Source organism: Nelusetta ayraudi, unplaced genomic scaffold (genome assembly GCF_046127955.1).
Source record: "Nelusetta ayraudi isolate G7.1 ecotype Tasmania unplaced genomic scaffold, CSIRO-AGI_Nayr_v1 ptg000001l, whole genome shotgun sequence".
NCBI lineage: Eukaryota > Metazoa > Chordata > Actinopteri > Tetraodontiformes > Monacanthidae > Nelusetta > Nelusetta ayraudi.
In genome coordinates, this window is record NW_027466051.1 from 1,151,473 (window position 1) to 1,168,141 (window position 16,669).

At 46.8% G+C, this 16,669-nt stretch overlaps 1 protein-coding gene across 1 annotated transcript in view; it reads left to right on the forward strand.

The window, feature by feature from the left end:
- naaladl2 (N-acetylated alpha-linked acidic dipeptidase like 2) overlaps positions 1–16,669 on the forward strand; it is a 258,758-nt gene that overhangs the window by 58,222 nt on the left and 183,867 nt on the right. The window contains exon 3 of the mRNA XM_076019958.1: positions 15,036–15,214. Within this exon, the coding sequence (XP_075876073.1) occupies positions 15,043–15,214 (172 nt within the window). The 5' untranslated portion in view covers positions 15,036–15,042. The remainder of the gene's footprint in view (positions 1–15,035; positions 15,215–16,669) is intronic.

Here is a 16,669-nt window from a genome sequence, read left to right on the forward strand (position 1 = left end):
TCTCTCTGTGTTCTCCCTCTCTCGCTCGCCCCGTGTCTGACGTCGCTCTGGGCAACAAAACAATCCAGTCCAGCTGCCAGCGAGATCTTTTAAATAATGTTTTAAACGACCCAATTAACAGCAGCAGCAGCAGCAGTAGCAGAACTAGACTCATTTTTTTTTTAATATAGATACATATGGCAGAAAGCATGAAAGGCATATCTGCGTTTTTTTTTTTTTTCTTTTTTTTAAGGCAGATCAGTTCAGTTGGACGGCTGCCTGGCAGTTGGCTGCAAACAAAAGGCTAATTATGGAGTTCAGGATAAAAACACAACATTTATCAAATGAAACAGCAACGATCATGAATAATAATCATGTTAACCATTACTCATATTATTGGTCATAGGCAGATGACGGCCCTCTGGAGTTTGGATCTGCTCAAGGTTTCTTCTCACAGGGGAGTTTTTCCTGGCCTGGACTGTCACACTTGGGGCCCAGTTGGTTTTTTTCTCTGATTGAGCAAAGCGCTTTGAGACGCCTTTGGATGTGATTTAGCGCTCTACAAATAAAAGTCGATTCATTGATTGATTGAGTAACGTTTACGGCGGTTGGATACATTCTCACCCACTAATGGTAGGACTTTTGTATTACGCCTTTAAAGCCACGCGTTGAGGTGAAAAAGAATTGTGACACACACAAACACACTGATGGGTATTCAGTGCTGGACTGAATACCCATCAGTTTTTCTCTTGCTTCTGTTTTGTCATCACGGAGCTAACAAAGCAGCAGCAGTGGCTGCTGGGAAGACACTTGTCTTCCCGCCAGCTGAATGTGGATACAGGAAGTGTGACACGGCACCACCGCAACTCCTTTCCATCGCCCTCGCTGCAGCAGCCTCGCTAAGCATCTTCATCACACAGCTCTTTTTTTTCATTCCTCATCTTTCTCTGGAGGGGTTTTACTTTTATATATTTATTTATTTATTTTAATTGGCACTGGATGCTGCCGGATTGAGGCCCCTCCCCCTTCTTTTCGTTCTTCTTCCCTTCCTCCTTCCTCTCTTGATACTCTGTATCTCTGCTCGCTCAAAGCTGTAATCAATTCCAGAGTTTGTTTTGGGTCATTATTACCTGCTGGAGGACCATCTGTTGGCGGCGGCGGCGGCGAGGTTGGCGTCCCGCCACCAGCCGTGCCAGGACGACACACTCTGCCAAACACGGCACCTGGTGGGCTGGTCGGCTGCGGAGATTCACTCATTTATTTATTCACAATGTACTTATTACTTGCTTATTACTAGATAGCTAGCTAGCTAGCGGGCTAACGGGCGGTCAGGTTCAGATGGTGGTGCCATCGGCCTCCTCAGCCCAGCCAGCTGGCTCGGCTAGCAGCTAGCAGCAGCACGGCTAAATATAGTTAAAGCCACTCAGTATGCATCTCCTTCTTCTTCTACTACTTCTTTTTGTTTTGCTTCTTCTTCTTCTTCTTCTTCTTCTTCCTCTTCTTCTTCCAACCAGAGATCTACAGAGGGGGATCCTCCATGTTTTAATTGCGTCAAACACTTTTATTTTGGTCATGAACCCTGTTGTGTCCAACCACCTTCCGTAACTCCAGGGAAAAGTTTCTTCACAATTGTATTCACTGCGTTTTTTATTCTGTTAACCAATTTTCTTTACTTCTTTGAATCAAAATTTTACAATCTAATTTTTTTATAATACAGGTTACAACAAAAAAAAAAAAAAAACAAGAGAATGTGGCAGCTTTTAGATCGTATTGTTGGAAAAGCAGTTGTATACATTTCAAGGAGAAAGAGAATTGAAAGGTTTTTAAGTGCAGATGCAGCAATGTTGCGGTGCCGCAACCTTTGTTGCAGAATCCACCAGGAATTTCCTTTTTTAAAATGATGAAAGACCTTGAGAGCTTCTCAGCAATCTGGCGCCATAAAAACGTTTGCTGTGCTATTTTATACAATGAATAATTTTTTTCTGATACACTGAAGGTTTCTATTTGGGTTTTTGGCTTGTGTTTGATTGTTTTTTGGTTATTGTTCATTATTATTTATTGATTGATTATGGTATTCATTTATTTTTCCATAATTGTGTGTGTCCTTCTCCATCTTCTTCTTCTTCTTCTTCTTCTTCTCCTTCTTCTTCTTCTCCTTCTTCTCACCAACAAAGACACATCCGCCTTCGTTCCGCCTCCTTAAGACGCATCCACACGCTGGCACGCCGCGGCCCCCTAGAGGTCTCCGCAGGGCACCAATTAAACAATAGCATCGGCAGCGGGAGGATTTGGATTCTGCTGCTCAGCCTCCCTCAATCAAAGAAAGAAAACACACACACACACTCATGGCGGCGCTGCCCTGGGGGATTGTGGGAGTCAACGTCTTGATATCGTGGCAGGATCACCGTCTCCCATGTAAATGCGCGTCATGTGACTTGCTGGGCCAGTGTTTTTTTTTTCCCGTCGCGCTTCGTCTCCTCATGGAAATCAAACAGACGTCGCAATAAAGAGCATAACCCTGTTTTTTTTTTTTTTTCCTTCTTTTTTTTTTATGAAAACGATCATCCACCGAGGCGATGGTGAGTGATGCGTGCTAGCCATTGCACTGTGCATTGAGCTAAATGCCTTTCTGTGTAATTGGGGCTTGGTGTGGGGGGCCTGGACCTGCGACAGAGGGGAAGTTGGTCATGTGACTCTTAACCGGAAATGAATAGTGAGTCTCTATATTTTGATTTTAACAAGATAGATAGATAGATAGATAGATAGATAGAATTTTTCTTTTCTTTTATAATGATAATTATTGTGTGAAGCTAATGCTAACAGTGTTGAAATGGGATCTCGGCACTGTCTGATTGGTAAGCTTGCTTTCAAGTGCGAGCACAGAATTCGGAGGATTTTCACTCTGAGGGAAAAATTCAGAAGCATAAAGGATGCAGAAAAGGAACGTCAGTTTTCTCTTTTTCTGTTCTTCTTCCCCTTCTTTATTAACGGTCGCTGCGCCGAGCCGCTGCACCTGCGAGGCTCCTTCCTTCCGGTTGGGGTGGAATGACTTTACGACGCCTGCGGCCGAGCTGCAGATGTAATCAGGTGTAATGCAATCAAAGTTTAATCACAGCGTCCTCCAAGGCCTCCTGAAATATTTCCCATTAAATCTCTTTAATAACACAGAGATTGATTGTGCGAGAGAGTCCAGACTGCACTCTTTCACTGGTTGCTCTCCTCCACACCTGTGACCTCTGTGACCCCCCCCACCACCACAACTTTTAACGTGACTTTCTCTGAGAAGATTTTGAAGCTCACTTGACTGTATACCCGATGCTTTCCACGCCTTTGCAGAAAAACTGTGATTTTTCCAATGTTTTGCTTCAAACTGACTGAATCCCCAAATTGCACCGTCTTACAGGATGCAATTTGTTGTTCGTCATCGCTGTTTGAAGAAAAATAATAAAGGTGGGCTTTCTTCTTCTTTTTCCTCCCTAAAAAGAAAAGTAGAGACAAGGCTCAAATTGGTTCCATTGATGTTGCTCGCAAAACACACACAAACACACACACACACAACAGGTGTGTGTGTGTGTGTGTGTGTGTGTGCATAAAATGCGTGGAAACGAAAAGGTGTGAACACTTAAAGGGGCAGTGCTCAATTTTCATCATTGTCAGATCGAAGGTCATACAAAACTATATCTCATGGGATGTGTTGGAAGTTAATGAGACAATCATTTTGTACAAAAGTGTCAAACCAGTCAGTCTTTCTTACAGCGTCATGAGGGGAAAAAAAAAAAAGGAACAGCAGTGACACCAGAATCATTTCCAGAGACGACTCTGGTCCTCTTCTCTCTCTCTCTCTCTCTCTCTCTCTCTTTCTCTCTCTCTCTCTCTCTCTCTCTCTCTCTCTCTCTCGCTCTCAAACAATTCCTTCCTTGCCAGAGGTGCTAAGATATAGGACGCTAATTTCCCAGAAGACCCGGCGCTAAAAGCTCCCCGCTCCTTCCGTCCGTGTGGTGCGGAGGGGTCCGGACGGAACGGGACCCCCGCCCCGCTTCCTCCCACACCCCCCGTGCCAGCAGCGGCGCGGCGAGCTTATAGGCTTGATGTGTAATTAATGGCCTGACACGGGCTAATGAAGCTAATGACGCTAACCGCGCTAGCATATGGGCGCCCCGTGGGGATGGGCGCTCGGCAGGCTAATTTAGATAAATGACGCCGCGGGTGATGCAGCGCTTATTTGCATTTTGTTCGGCGGAGCGCGGGGGGGGGATGGGGTTTGGGGTGGTGGTGGGGCGGGGATTAAAGCAGGGGATGGGGGGGAGGAGGGGGAGGAGGGGGAGATCAAACAGGATGAGGTGTTTGGAGGAGATGCAAGTGTTTACACCCGCTAATGTGTGTGCGTGCCTGAGTGTGTGTGTGTGTGTGTGTGTGTAGCGTTCCCTTCGGCCCTGCGTGATGGTGTTGTCAGATAAAAGGATAGGATGGCGATGGAGGGGGGGGGGGAGCGGCTGATGGCACCTGTCACAAACAGACAGTATAAAAGTGCACGTGAGCGACTTTGTAATCACCGGACGTCGGTGCCTCCGGAGACGAGATGGTCCACAGAGAGACGGAGGGGGAGAGGGAGTGGTGGTGGGGGGGGGCTCTCATTATTCAGAAGTCAAACACTCAGGCCCTGTTTGCACTTGGTCATTTCATGCGTTTTTTGCTGATCAGATTACGAAAAACGCATGAAATGACCAAGTGCAAACAGTCAAAATCCGTTTCGACATCCGATAAAAACGCATTCGTCACGACGGACGTGCGAACAGAATGCGACTTCAGTCCACATTAAGGACCGCCTACTCCACTCCCCTCTCCCGTGTACGTGCTGGGTCGGCGCCCCACCTCCCGGCGTCGTCATTATAAAGTTACAAACAAGAAGCGAAAACAAATCATTTTTGTCCGACTCGTTTATTAGCATGCTAATAAATTTCATTCCGGATTAGCGTATTTTGTCAGCGGAGCAGCAGTCGCAGTTTCCCCACATATGTGATTAAATGTGCGACGTTGCATCCAAAAATTTGCCAGCCACTGTTGATCCGAAAATAAAGTCGTCACCCCTCTGTCCCACCAGTCGTTACTCCTCGTTCGGATCCATACGAGCTGCAGTAGAATTAAAACCAGTGACTTGATATAGTCCGCAAACAGGAAGTTGATTCTTATTCGCTGTCATGTAAAACTCGCCGTGGTTTTGCGCTTTACTGCCCCCAGTGGTTAAAAACGGAAATGACGCATGTTGCAATTGCATAAGTTCGACATGGGGAGTGGGGGGGGGGTGGGTGATGCAATCACAAATGGCACGCTCGAGACGCATGTTAATGGCTAAGTGCGAACAGTTGCTGCGAGCTCCGTTTTCGTGATCCAATCCCCCAAAACAGTTCCAAGTGACCAAGTGAAAACAGGGCCTCAGTCATTGTGTTTACACGCAGAGCTTAATCGGACTAAGCTCATAATTCAGTTTTCTCGTCTAATTGGACTTCTCTCCTTGTCCCCGTGTACATGCAGCTGAGAAAATCAAATTATTGACAGGAACGCCTCCTCCTCCCCCACACTAGGGGGCGATATGAGTCATTTCAGGGTGTTTAACTTCCGGGTAGCCTTTCATCGCACATTAACAAAACAACTGGAGCGCGATACAACAATGGTGTAATGTCCGTACTGGTCTTCAATTTAACGAGTTTCCTCACCGAACAGCTACAAATGTGCTGCACTGTCAGCGGATTGGTCAGAAATTCACAAACACGCAACATGTCACTGGCGGTTTTACTGTCGAAGCCCACATCTACCACAGCGAATGCACTTAGTGAGCGCTATCTATGAGCTGTCTACCTCTGTGAGCCACTGAGACTCACAGCAAGCACTGCTCTCTTCAAGTATTAGTAAATGAAGTCAGCATCCAGGTAACATTTTGCTCGTGTCATCGTGTTTTCTTTAATTACATTAAAATATGCTAGTAACATGTTGTCCATGTTTGGTAAGGAAACCGATGGTGATTTGGAGAGCAGAGGCAGACAGCAACGCAATGTTTAGAGCCTTCAGGAAGTAACTACGAGTGCCAAAGCCAATTACATTCCATGTGAGAAACTCCATCGTTCTGTATGTACTGGCGAGTTGTACAGATCACCGTGTCGTTGCAAACTTTTTTTTAAGAACACAAAGGAACTAAACAGTTTCTCGGCTGTGTCGTCAGTTATACACAAACTCACCGTAGCGCTACGCACTGAAGGAGTTTGTGTGTTGAATGTTTTTTTTGTTCCGGGGGGCAGACGCTATAGCGCTGCGGTGTGGCGCATGCGCACACGCATCGTCCAGTTAAACTCCGACTAAGGCATAAACACGACGGAGAAATTCCAATTCCCATCGCATTATCTGGGCGTCTCAATCGGAGTTCTCCGATTCCAATCGGAGTTCTCAAAGTCCGGTCTTAGTTGGACTAACGTGTTGAGGCAATAATTCAGCTTTCTCAAGTGTCATGTAAACGATTCCTGGAGGATCGGGTGTCTGGAAAGCACTGTCGTAGCATCATTCTAAAAAAAAAAAAAACTACAAATAAAACCAAACAAAACTCCGGTGGCGGTTAAAGTTCCTGACGCCCGATACAATAAAATCTGACAGAGCTGCATGATGACCTTGGGGGTCGACCGACCGCTAGCCGACCAGTAAGAATGACCCACTGATCACTGTGCCATAGACAGATCTTCCAACAATCATCTCCAACTATGCATTTTTTCAATACATATGACTGTTAGCATCAATAAATAGTGCTAAACGCGAGCAGCATTAACGCCGACTGCTAGCAGAAGCAAAGCAGGTTCTTCTGAAATGACCGCGAAAGAAGGATGGACTTCTTAGAGAGCTGGACTCCCTCGATGGAAGGAGGAGAACCGTAACGCTGGACGATGATGATGATGATGATGATGATGATGATGTTAAAAGGGGCATTTTTTTTTTTTCTTCGACGGCGGCTCCTTTAAATCAACATTAGCTTTTTTATTTTTTTATTCTCAGACTCTCGGCGCCGCTCGCTGCTCCCCGTCGCCCACGTATAAAAATAAACCTGTTCGACGGCGTCTGTCCATCCGTTCACCGGCTGTAACACACACACACGCACACACACACAGACACACACACACACAGAGTAAAAATTCTCAAACTCAAAGCCATAACGGACAGCCTGACCTGTTGACTTGTGGGTAATGCAGTTTTTAATGGACTGGCTGCGACTCCCTGAGAGAGAGAGAGTGAGAGAGAAAGAGAGAGAGAGAGAGAGAGAGCGCTGGGAATAGAGGGGGGAGAGTCTCTGGAGGAGGCTCAGCAGAAGAAGCAGCAGCAGCCAGATAAGAATGTTTGTCTGTTATTGTTTCTCGTGTCGAACATCCTGAGACACGGCGGCCGAGTGGCGGTGGGGGTGGGGCTTAATGTAGAGAATGAGGAAGAGGGAAAGACAGAGAGAGAGAGAGAGAGAGAGAGAGAGAGAGAGAGAGAGGATCCATAAAGCCTCCACTCTTCCCCCTTGTTCCCCCAGGGGTCGTAGAGGGGGTGCAGCATCTTTAATTCATGAGCACTATAAAAAAATAAAGGTCCCCCCCCCCCCCTCTCTCTCTTTTTCTATCTCTCTCTCTCTCCTCCCTCTATCGGCCCTGCAGGCTGGATGTGGCCAGATGTTGCAGATGGCTGTTGGCTGCTGGTGAAGCGGCAGCGGCGCTCATGTTGTGTGGAAGCGAACAGGCGGCGTTTGGCTGAGGAGGCCGACGCTGCTGCTGCCGCTGCCGCTGCTGCTGCTGCTGCTGCCGCTGCCGCTGCCGATGCTGCTGCTGCCCCGTCTGCACTCGTCTGATAGGCTCGTGACAAATTTTTAAACGAACGCTGCTCGCTGCCAGCCGGCGGCCGAGCGAAGCGGAACGGGTCGAGAGGGAGGGAGGGGGAGGACAGGTGGGGGGGGAAGGGGGGGGGAGTAGCGAGTGAGCACCAGGATTCACCTCGTGTGCCTAGCGGAGGGCGACTCTCTGCAAACAAAAATGAAAAACTGTGGTTTATTCCTTTAATGACGACCTGCAATAATGGGCTGATGAATCGCCAGCTAGCGGAAGCTAGCCGGACCCAGCATTAGCGAGGTGGCTAGGTGGTTTGGAGGAGTTTTCAGTCGATGGGTTCAAACCTTTTTAGCCAGAAGCAACAAAATAATAATAATAATTAAAAAAAAAAAAACAGTGTTGTCCACGTTTAGAATGTCCCCAGTTTTGACATCACGTAGACGCACGTACACACACACACACACACACACAGTTGGCTGCGCAGCCTCATGAAACTATATTTTTTTTTCGGGAGGGTTCAGGAATTAGTGTTAAACACTCTGCATAAAAACTCTTGGATGACAAAATATGAGGCGTTATGGCACTCGGAGTTTAGCACATGATTTCCCATCAGCCATCTGTGCAGCAGATGGTTTATAGTTGGTTCCCTGTCGATGCGATGGACTGAGAAGTCTGGTCTGGTGCAGCCAGATTCAGAGTGATTCTTTAGATCTTTGGAGCAAGGAAAAGAGCCCAATTACACTGAAACTGACACGGTTGGGTGAGGAAGGAGGAGGAGGAGGGAAGTTGGTGTGTTAGCGTGTGTTAGCATGTCCGAGCTAACCGTCATTACCAGAACTGGTCGGTTTCAGTTTCGTCAGTTTCTTGTGTGGTGTGAATGAATAATGGGTTCAACATAAAGCGCATTGGGTATTTTGCAAAGCGCGATACAAAACCCAATCCATTATTATTATTATTATTATTATTATTATTATTATTATTATTATTATTATTATTATTATTATTATCATTATTATCACTACTTTTTTTTTCCAATTCCAGTTTCAGGCCATGTTGACTTTCACCACCCTGCGGTGAGGTTTGTAGCTGGTGAGGCACCGACTTCATCACAATCACATTTACAAACATATGAACCCTAACCAGCAGCTTATTCACCATTTGACTGGAAGGAGTTCACTACAAATCTACAAGCTGCGGTACACAAAAAAAGGACATCTAATTAAAAAAAATATTATGGTCTGAAATCTACTTATAAATGAAGTCCATGCGCCGCTCCTTCTGAACAAAAGCATCAGTAACTTATTCATAGAAGTTGTCCTTGCCGTCCTTCAGTTTTAAAAGTCTTTTTGTCTCAGTGCAGATCACTGCCTGGGAAGAAAGTCGTCCTTGTTCAGCCCTTTTCCTACTGTGGGTCTTGAGTCTTTTCAGCGCTGAGAATAATCGATGCTGCAGTAGCTGCAATAGTTAGCATTAGCTGGAGCAGCAACTTTGTCACCGACTGCATTCTGCAGCCGAGTCGCAAGGAGAATCCCAGGGATCGCTCACAAGCGCCACCTACCAGGAGGCAGGAGAACTGCGTGCCGCACTCAGTAGCTCTTCGCAGCAGTTTGATGGTCACTCAGCACAAGAAACTAGCAACACACATGCAGTTGTTGACAAAAAAAAACATTGGACATTGGACATTTAGTTCACATAGCAAAAGTTTTTCAACATTTTAATAGCGACACGCAGAGAGACAGAACTATGGTCTCACTGCAGAGGGCGCCAGCACAGTGAACGAGCCATTGCGCAATCTATGGAGAGGCACTGCAGACTGCTGCCTCACCGCATCTCTTCTCAGTATCTGAACTGTAAGTGTGAAAATCCAGCCATTTTGAATAAAAAAGACACCTAGAACTGGTGAAGTTAACTGAAAAATACCTTTAAAATGCAAATCACTGGATAACCATGTCACTACTTTTATTTTATATTTCTCCTGATGGCACATCACTGCTGGCCGTTAACCTCCGAAACCACCGGGGGCGCCAGTGAGGCAGAAAAGTGTGTGTGTGTGTGTGTGTGTGTGTGTGTGTGTGTGTTTTATTTATGGACGTACATTTTTTTTTTTTTTTCAAATGTATAGTTTTTACGGCAGATTCTGAACCTTGTTTGCAAGCATAGGAGAGTCTCTCCGCCGTCGCACATCCGTCCTGCCAGGAGCCCTAGGGCGACGTTTTCATATTGGCGACGGAGGAAGCCAGGAAGTGACAGGAAGTCTGGCAGGAGTCTGGTGTTGAGCCGTAGGGACGTCTGATGGCTCAAAAACCTCAAAAGTCTGGAGAGCAACATCCGTCTTCACCGGCACACTCACTTTCTGCACTGTGGCAACAGTGTTTCAACATCGCCGGGTAGATTTCAACAAAAATCATTTCTCATCCATTCTGACAAGAGGAAGTGTTTTCAGCAAGCAGGCGAGAGGAGGCGGTGCTGCTGGAACAGCCACTGAAAAACCGGAAAACAGTTTTTGCGCACACTAGTGGTGCGCCTTTAACCCTTCTGAAGAAGAAGAAGAAGAAGAAGAAGAAGAAGAAGAAGAAGAAGAAGAAGAAGAAGACAACTGCTGCTAATGAGTTGAGCTGGATGCTGGATTTTTTCAAAGAATGCATGAATTTTTCACATTAAAAGCGAACAAGATTTTGTGACACGGTGGCACAGTGGTTAGCGCTGCCGCCTCACAGCAAGAAGGTCGAGGGTTCGATTCCGGGCCTGGGACCTTTCTGTGTGGGAGTTTGCATGTTCTCCCTGTGTCTCCCTGTGTCTGCGTGGGTTCTCTCCGGGTTCTCCGGCTTCCTCCCACACTCCAAAAACATGCATGTGAGGTCAATTGAACGTTCTAAATTGTCCATAGGTGTGCATGTGAGTGTGAATGGTTGTTTGTTTCTATGTGGCCCTGCGATGAACTGGCGACTTGTCCAGGGTGTCACCCTGCCTTCGCCCTAAGACAGCTGGGAGAGGCTCCAGCAGACCCCGTGACCCTGAGCTCGGGAATAAGCGGGTATAGAAGATGGATGGATGGAAGATTTTGGCCTTTCTCTCTCATTTCTCACCTGCGTTTGGCAGCAGGACGACATTGACACCCATCAATGCCGCCGGGCCGGTTGCATCGCGAGGACGGAGGAACTTGAACTGGAGATGAGATGGAAAAAAAAAAGTGATGAGTTTCTCTTCCCGTGTTGCTGGCGCCGCGTGTCGCTTCCTGATCTGCTTTAACGAGGCGAGCCGGGACTCGCGTAGCGGCAGCGTTACCCATGATGCCTCTCACCTCTTGAAAGCCGCAGCCTATTACGGAGGTCAAGCGAGGCCACGGTTGCGTCAGACTTCCTGTTCGGCAGCACAAATTGTTCTTCAGCTCTTTGCCCCGGCGGACGGCGCGCGGCCGCGGCGGCGCTTTAATAAAACGCTGCCGGCTTTGATGTGCATCTAATGGAGGCAGTTATGGATCATTTGATGAACTACATAATTGATCGGCCTGTTTTTTGTTTTTTTCCTTTTTTCCGTTTTATTCTTTTCCTCCTCATCCTACTGCTGCACAGACGCACAAAGACAAAAGATCTATTGAAGAGAAATCGGAGCAGTGGGCCTTCAAGAGGCTGTCCAACCATGCAAAGGATGATGTTGGCTCGACCCTATTTTGACCTTTGACCCTCCCACCTTACGTTCACATTTACTTTTGTAGTCGTGATTCTTCACCTCCAATTTATTACAGCTACTTTTTCCTTCCGGAGACCTTTTTTACCACCGACTGTAAAATAAGATTTAAAGCAGAGACAGCGGCAGTTCATCGCCCCCTGTAGGCGAGCATGGGGGTCACAGGTCGTAACGAGCTGTTTGAACTAAGGGTTCAGCCTTAGTTCAAGCAGAAAACAAATAAATCATCCGGGAAACACGAGTCACTTATTTCACAAACAGCGAATACTGCAGAACGTCAATACTTGAATTCAAACGAGCCGAAAATCCCCCCCAAAATACTTTTTTTGGAAAATGTACCCATTTACAATTAAAAGTGTTTGTGTTTATGCCTTTGTGACGAATGTGTTCAAGTTTAGCCGCAGCTGAAATTGCCATCAGCTCGGAAAATTTTGCAATGTGGGAAAAAAAAAGGATTTGTAGATGTAGTTAAATGGCCACCATTTTTTTTTTTTTTTTTTTTCAGTTGAGGAGCTTTTCAGTATTTATGTCCTGCCATCAAGTCCCCGACAGTGGCACAGCGCCATCATTCTGCTCCTGTCTGTCATTAACATCAATGTTTGACAGATGGCAGTAGGCCGCCGCAGTCCCTCTCCCAACTCACACAGCGGAGTTTTTTTTTTTTTTTTTAACTTTCTTCCTCTCCACCACCGAAGCCACAGAGAACTACGAGGCCTGAAACATTCATCGCCCTGATTCTTCCTCCTCCCCTCTCTTCTGCTTTTCCACTTCCTCGTCTTCCTCCTCCTTCCCCTCGTCTTCTTCCACTTCCACCTCCTCCGCCCCTTCCTCTTCTTCCTCTTCTATCCTCCTCCTCCTCCAACACCTCCCCCTTCTCTTCTTCTTCTCCTCCTTCTCCTTCTCCTCCTCCTCCTCCTCCTCCCCCCCCACCCCTCTTCCCCCTCTTCTTCCTCCTCAATTCCAGCTGAACTTGTCATCCATCTTCCTACTCATCCTCCTCCTCCCCCTCTTCTTCTTCCTACTCATCCTCTTCCTCCTCCTCTTCTTCTTCCTACTCATCCTCTTTCACCTCTTCCTCCTCCTCCTCCTCCTCTTCTTCCTCTTCCTCCTCCTCACCCTCCTCCCTCTCCATCGCCTCCCGCATAACTTATTGAGGAGCAGCCACAGAGTTGGGCGACGGTTCGGTCGCAGAGCTCCGACTTGAACCTCGGCTAATCAGAGATGACAAGGAGGCGGCGGAGCAGCAGCAGCAGCAGCAGCAGCAGCAGCAGAAGAACAACAAACAGGCCGCCTCATTTATGAAGCAGGCAGCCTGGAGGGACCAGCAGGAGGGGAGGGGGCGAGGGTGCTTTGCGAGAGAAAAAGAGAAAACTCTTTTTGCGCCGCTAGTGTGGCGCTAGCAGCAGAATGAGGCGCTAACCTTCCTCGTCGTCATGGAAAATATACGCCATCCCCCCACAGAGTTCACACAGTCAATTCCAACCCATTCTGAGGCTTGTCAGCCTCAATATTGACCTCCTTATCATTGTTATTATTGCCATCGCTGGTTTGGTTTTTTAAAGGAAACATAGGCTGGACTTTTTTTTTTTTTTTAAACAGTTATGTAGATATTTTTTGACAGCAAGTTTGTTTTGAAGTTGGAAATGCTTTTGGAGGCGAACATTGCAACTGATTCCAACAGCCAGCTCGTCAGTGACTGATTCCAGTTTTAGAATCCGGCAGATTTGAACGTTTCAGAAAAAAAATGGAAACTGAACTTCTGCTTTTCTCTTTTTCTTTTTTTTTCCTCCCCCTGCTCCTCCCCGAAAGCCAAAATGTCTAATGGTTCAGAAGTCGGGCGGTGGCCGAGGAGCCTTTGTTGTCCATCCATCAGGCTAAAGCCTCCCCAAAGTGCACGTTTGGTCGCTGCCAGAGTGGGTCAGCGGCTTAAATGAACTTTTGTTCCACTTTGCCGAGAAGATCCTTCATCTGCATCCAGCCAGAAGTAATGAAAGTGTGCTGGAGCATCGAAGATTGATGCCGGGGAGCTCCCGGGAACTCTGCACCCCCTCACCCCCCACCCCCCAGCCCACACACCTCCCCTCTGCTTCTTCACCCTTTCTCCTTCATCTAGAAACACTCTGTGTCCCTGTTTTCAACTCTCTTTTTTTTTGCTTTGTGCCTCTGCCTCTCCAGGACTCCTCCTCTAATTGCCTCTGTCTTCGTACGTCTCCCGCCTCTTTCTCCTCCTTCCATCTCAATCTATTCTTGAACCTGCTCCCACGGCGGCGGCGGCAGCCCGGTCCAAACTCTCTTGAAGCTGTTTGCGAGTCGGAGTGGATGTGACGGGGAGGAAGGTGTGACTGACGGGAAGGTTGCCGAGCCATATTTATTTTTTTATTTTTGTCTGAGTTGCTGAGTTTCAGAGTAACACATCGAATCTAACCACCCCATCAAGAAAAAAAAAAAAAGAAAAGGTCCACAATGCATTCTGGGTGGTGGAACGTACATTTTGTTGCAGTGTATAAACAATTGTTTAAATACTTGTCGTGTTTTGGGGGGGTTTTTTAGAGGCGAGGGGGGGATTGGGGCGACCAATTGTGATGTTGGGAACCATTGACTGCATATGGAGGTGGGCGGAGTCATTGTGATGTCACCCACTGGTTCTGAAGCCCAGAGGTTGGTTTCACGCTCAGCGGCGCCACCTGGAGCTTTTGTTTGGGGGGGTTTCAAATCCGGAAGATTCCATATTTGAATGTGTGGTGGGCGGTACCAGGAGGAGGCGAGCTGTGATTGGAGCATGTGACCTTCACACCTGCCCACCTACCACTGCAGTTGGCTAATGAACTGTAGCCACGCCCACAACGCTATGGATTTTTATTTTTTTTTATTTTTTTTTTACTCAAAATGAGACCAAATCAGACAAAATGAGACATGAGAGCCGATTGGCTGAATTTACTGGTGACACATACCAACATAAAACAGCGTGAATTATCTTCCCTATTATTGACAGCGAGTCATTTTCTAAGAAAAATACTTTTTAAAAACACACACACACACACACACACACACACACACACACTCTAATCAGGAATCCATAATGACACTGACATCACTCCTCCACCATCAAACGAGAGTCAGGGGCCTCAGAATGCACTGCAGGATGAAACCCTGCTCATCAATAAGAAACACTGAACCGCAGCAGCAGCAGCAGCAGAGAGGCCGCTTCACTCGAGTCCTCGCTCACATTAACGCTTAACTGCACCATGAGCGCAGCGCGGCTCCCCTGCGGCGTCTTTTACCAGGCGATAATGGTGCTCTGGTCAGTCACTTAGCCCGAGTAGCGCAGCCACATTAGCACGTTTGGCCTCAGCATTCAGCGGTACTGCTGCATCGCTTAATACCGCTGGTAGCGAGTGGTCGTGATCAGATCAGCAGATCAGGTGGCTCATGGGAAAAAGTACTCATCATCACCAGCACATCTCCTGTCCAAGCTAAAGGGAGTGTTAAAAAAAAACAAAAAAACCTCTGTGTGTTTCCACTTGCAAGCGTGGTGATGGCGTACAGGAAGGTGTGTGACGCCCAGGCCGGCCCCCTGGTAGCCGAGACGCTGCACTGCTCGGCAGCACTGGACCTGGACTGGGACCTGGACAAGGAGGAGCCACAAGAGGCAGCGGCGAGCATGGAGCGTGTACAGATGCAGCACGTGGTGGAACGCCAGAGGTCAGGTGAGGACTTCCTGCTGGCGGCCAGGGGGCGCTCCCTCCCTCAAACACAGGTGTCAGTCAGCCTTTCATCTCAGTGGAGAATGGACTACATTTCCAAGTTAGCCTCTGTGCTGTTTATCACTGGAGGTCATTTTCAACATTTCATCCAGTCCTTCTAGTTTAGCAGAGTTCTCTGCTGCTAAGCTAGGCTAGCGCAAGTCAGTGGTTTCTGCTAGCCCTGCCAATAAAAAAGTTACTGTTGCTAATAGGCTATTGTGGGGCGGACTGATATTACTGGTACTCTTCTCTGTTTATTTCTCAGTGCAGCTTGTTACACCACTAACTAGAGCAAAGTGAAATCCCACCGCTGCTGAGAAACAAGCCCCTTACAACGCAGTGCTAGTTTTATTTATTACAACACTGTTATATCAGCACATCGATCGTCTAACGTTACATTTTATTTTCTAAAACATAAATGGCTAATAAAGGCCAATTAAGATTCTGTTCTCACTGGCAGACTAGCAGCGGTTGCAGCTTGCACTTAGCCTAGCACTAGACTAGAAGGACAGAGTTCCAAAATTCTGAACTGCCCCTTTAAAACCAGACCCTAACAGAGTCCTTCAATGTTATTGTGATACTGATGAACCAATGTTAGAATTTCACTCTGTGTAACTTAATTTATTTACTTATTTTTTGTGTCAATGTGTCGAGCTAACAGGACAATTACAACTCATGTTAAATGTAAACAAAGACGGAGCCGACACCACGGGCCCGTGAATTCATTTTTTATTTTATTCCCCCCCCCCCCCCCACACATTGACACGAGCGACTCTGACGTCCCATCGCTGTCAAACCGCAAAGTTGTTGTTGTTAAAACTCTGGTGTATTTCTCTCAAAGCGGCGCGTCGACAATGTTTAAGGCAGATTACGCACGGACAAACAGGGAAGAAGATATTTTTTTATTTTTTTATTTTTTATTTCCTTTTATCCTTCTGAAGCAATGTGCTCATACAGGAACCCTCCCAAAGGATTTGGAAAAACTGTGAAGAGTACAAAAAAAAAATAAAAAATCAATCTCATAGAGTTGCAAACAGGGTGAAACTTTAAAGGTTCTGAAAAGTTGATGATGATGTTTTTATTGCTGTGGTTTTTTTTTGTTTGTTTTTTTTTGCTTATTTATTCTTTACTTTAAAGCAAAAGGGTCGACCATTTCAAATCGACGCCGTTGGTGTGTGTGTGTGTGTGTGTGTGTGTGTGTGTGTGTGTGTGTGTGTGTGTGTGTGTGTGTGTGATGTTCTTATTCCATTTTCCATTTAGAGCCAAAATGTACCGTAACCCACGAGGTCTGTTATTACACAGACAGACGTGTATGTGTATGTGTGTGTGTGTGTGTGACCATGACCAAGGTACAAAAGAAAAGAATTTCAAGAAAATTCTTATGATGAAGTGATCAGAACATCAGTTTTACCTTGAAGG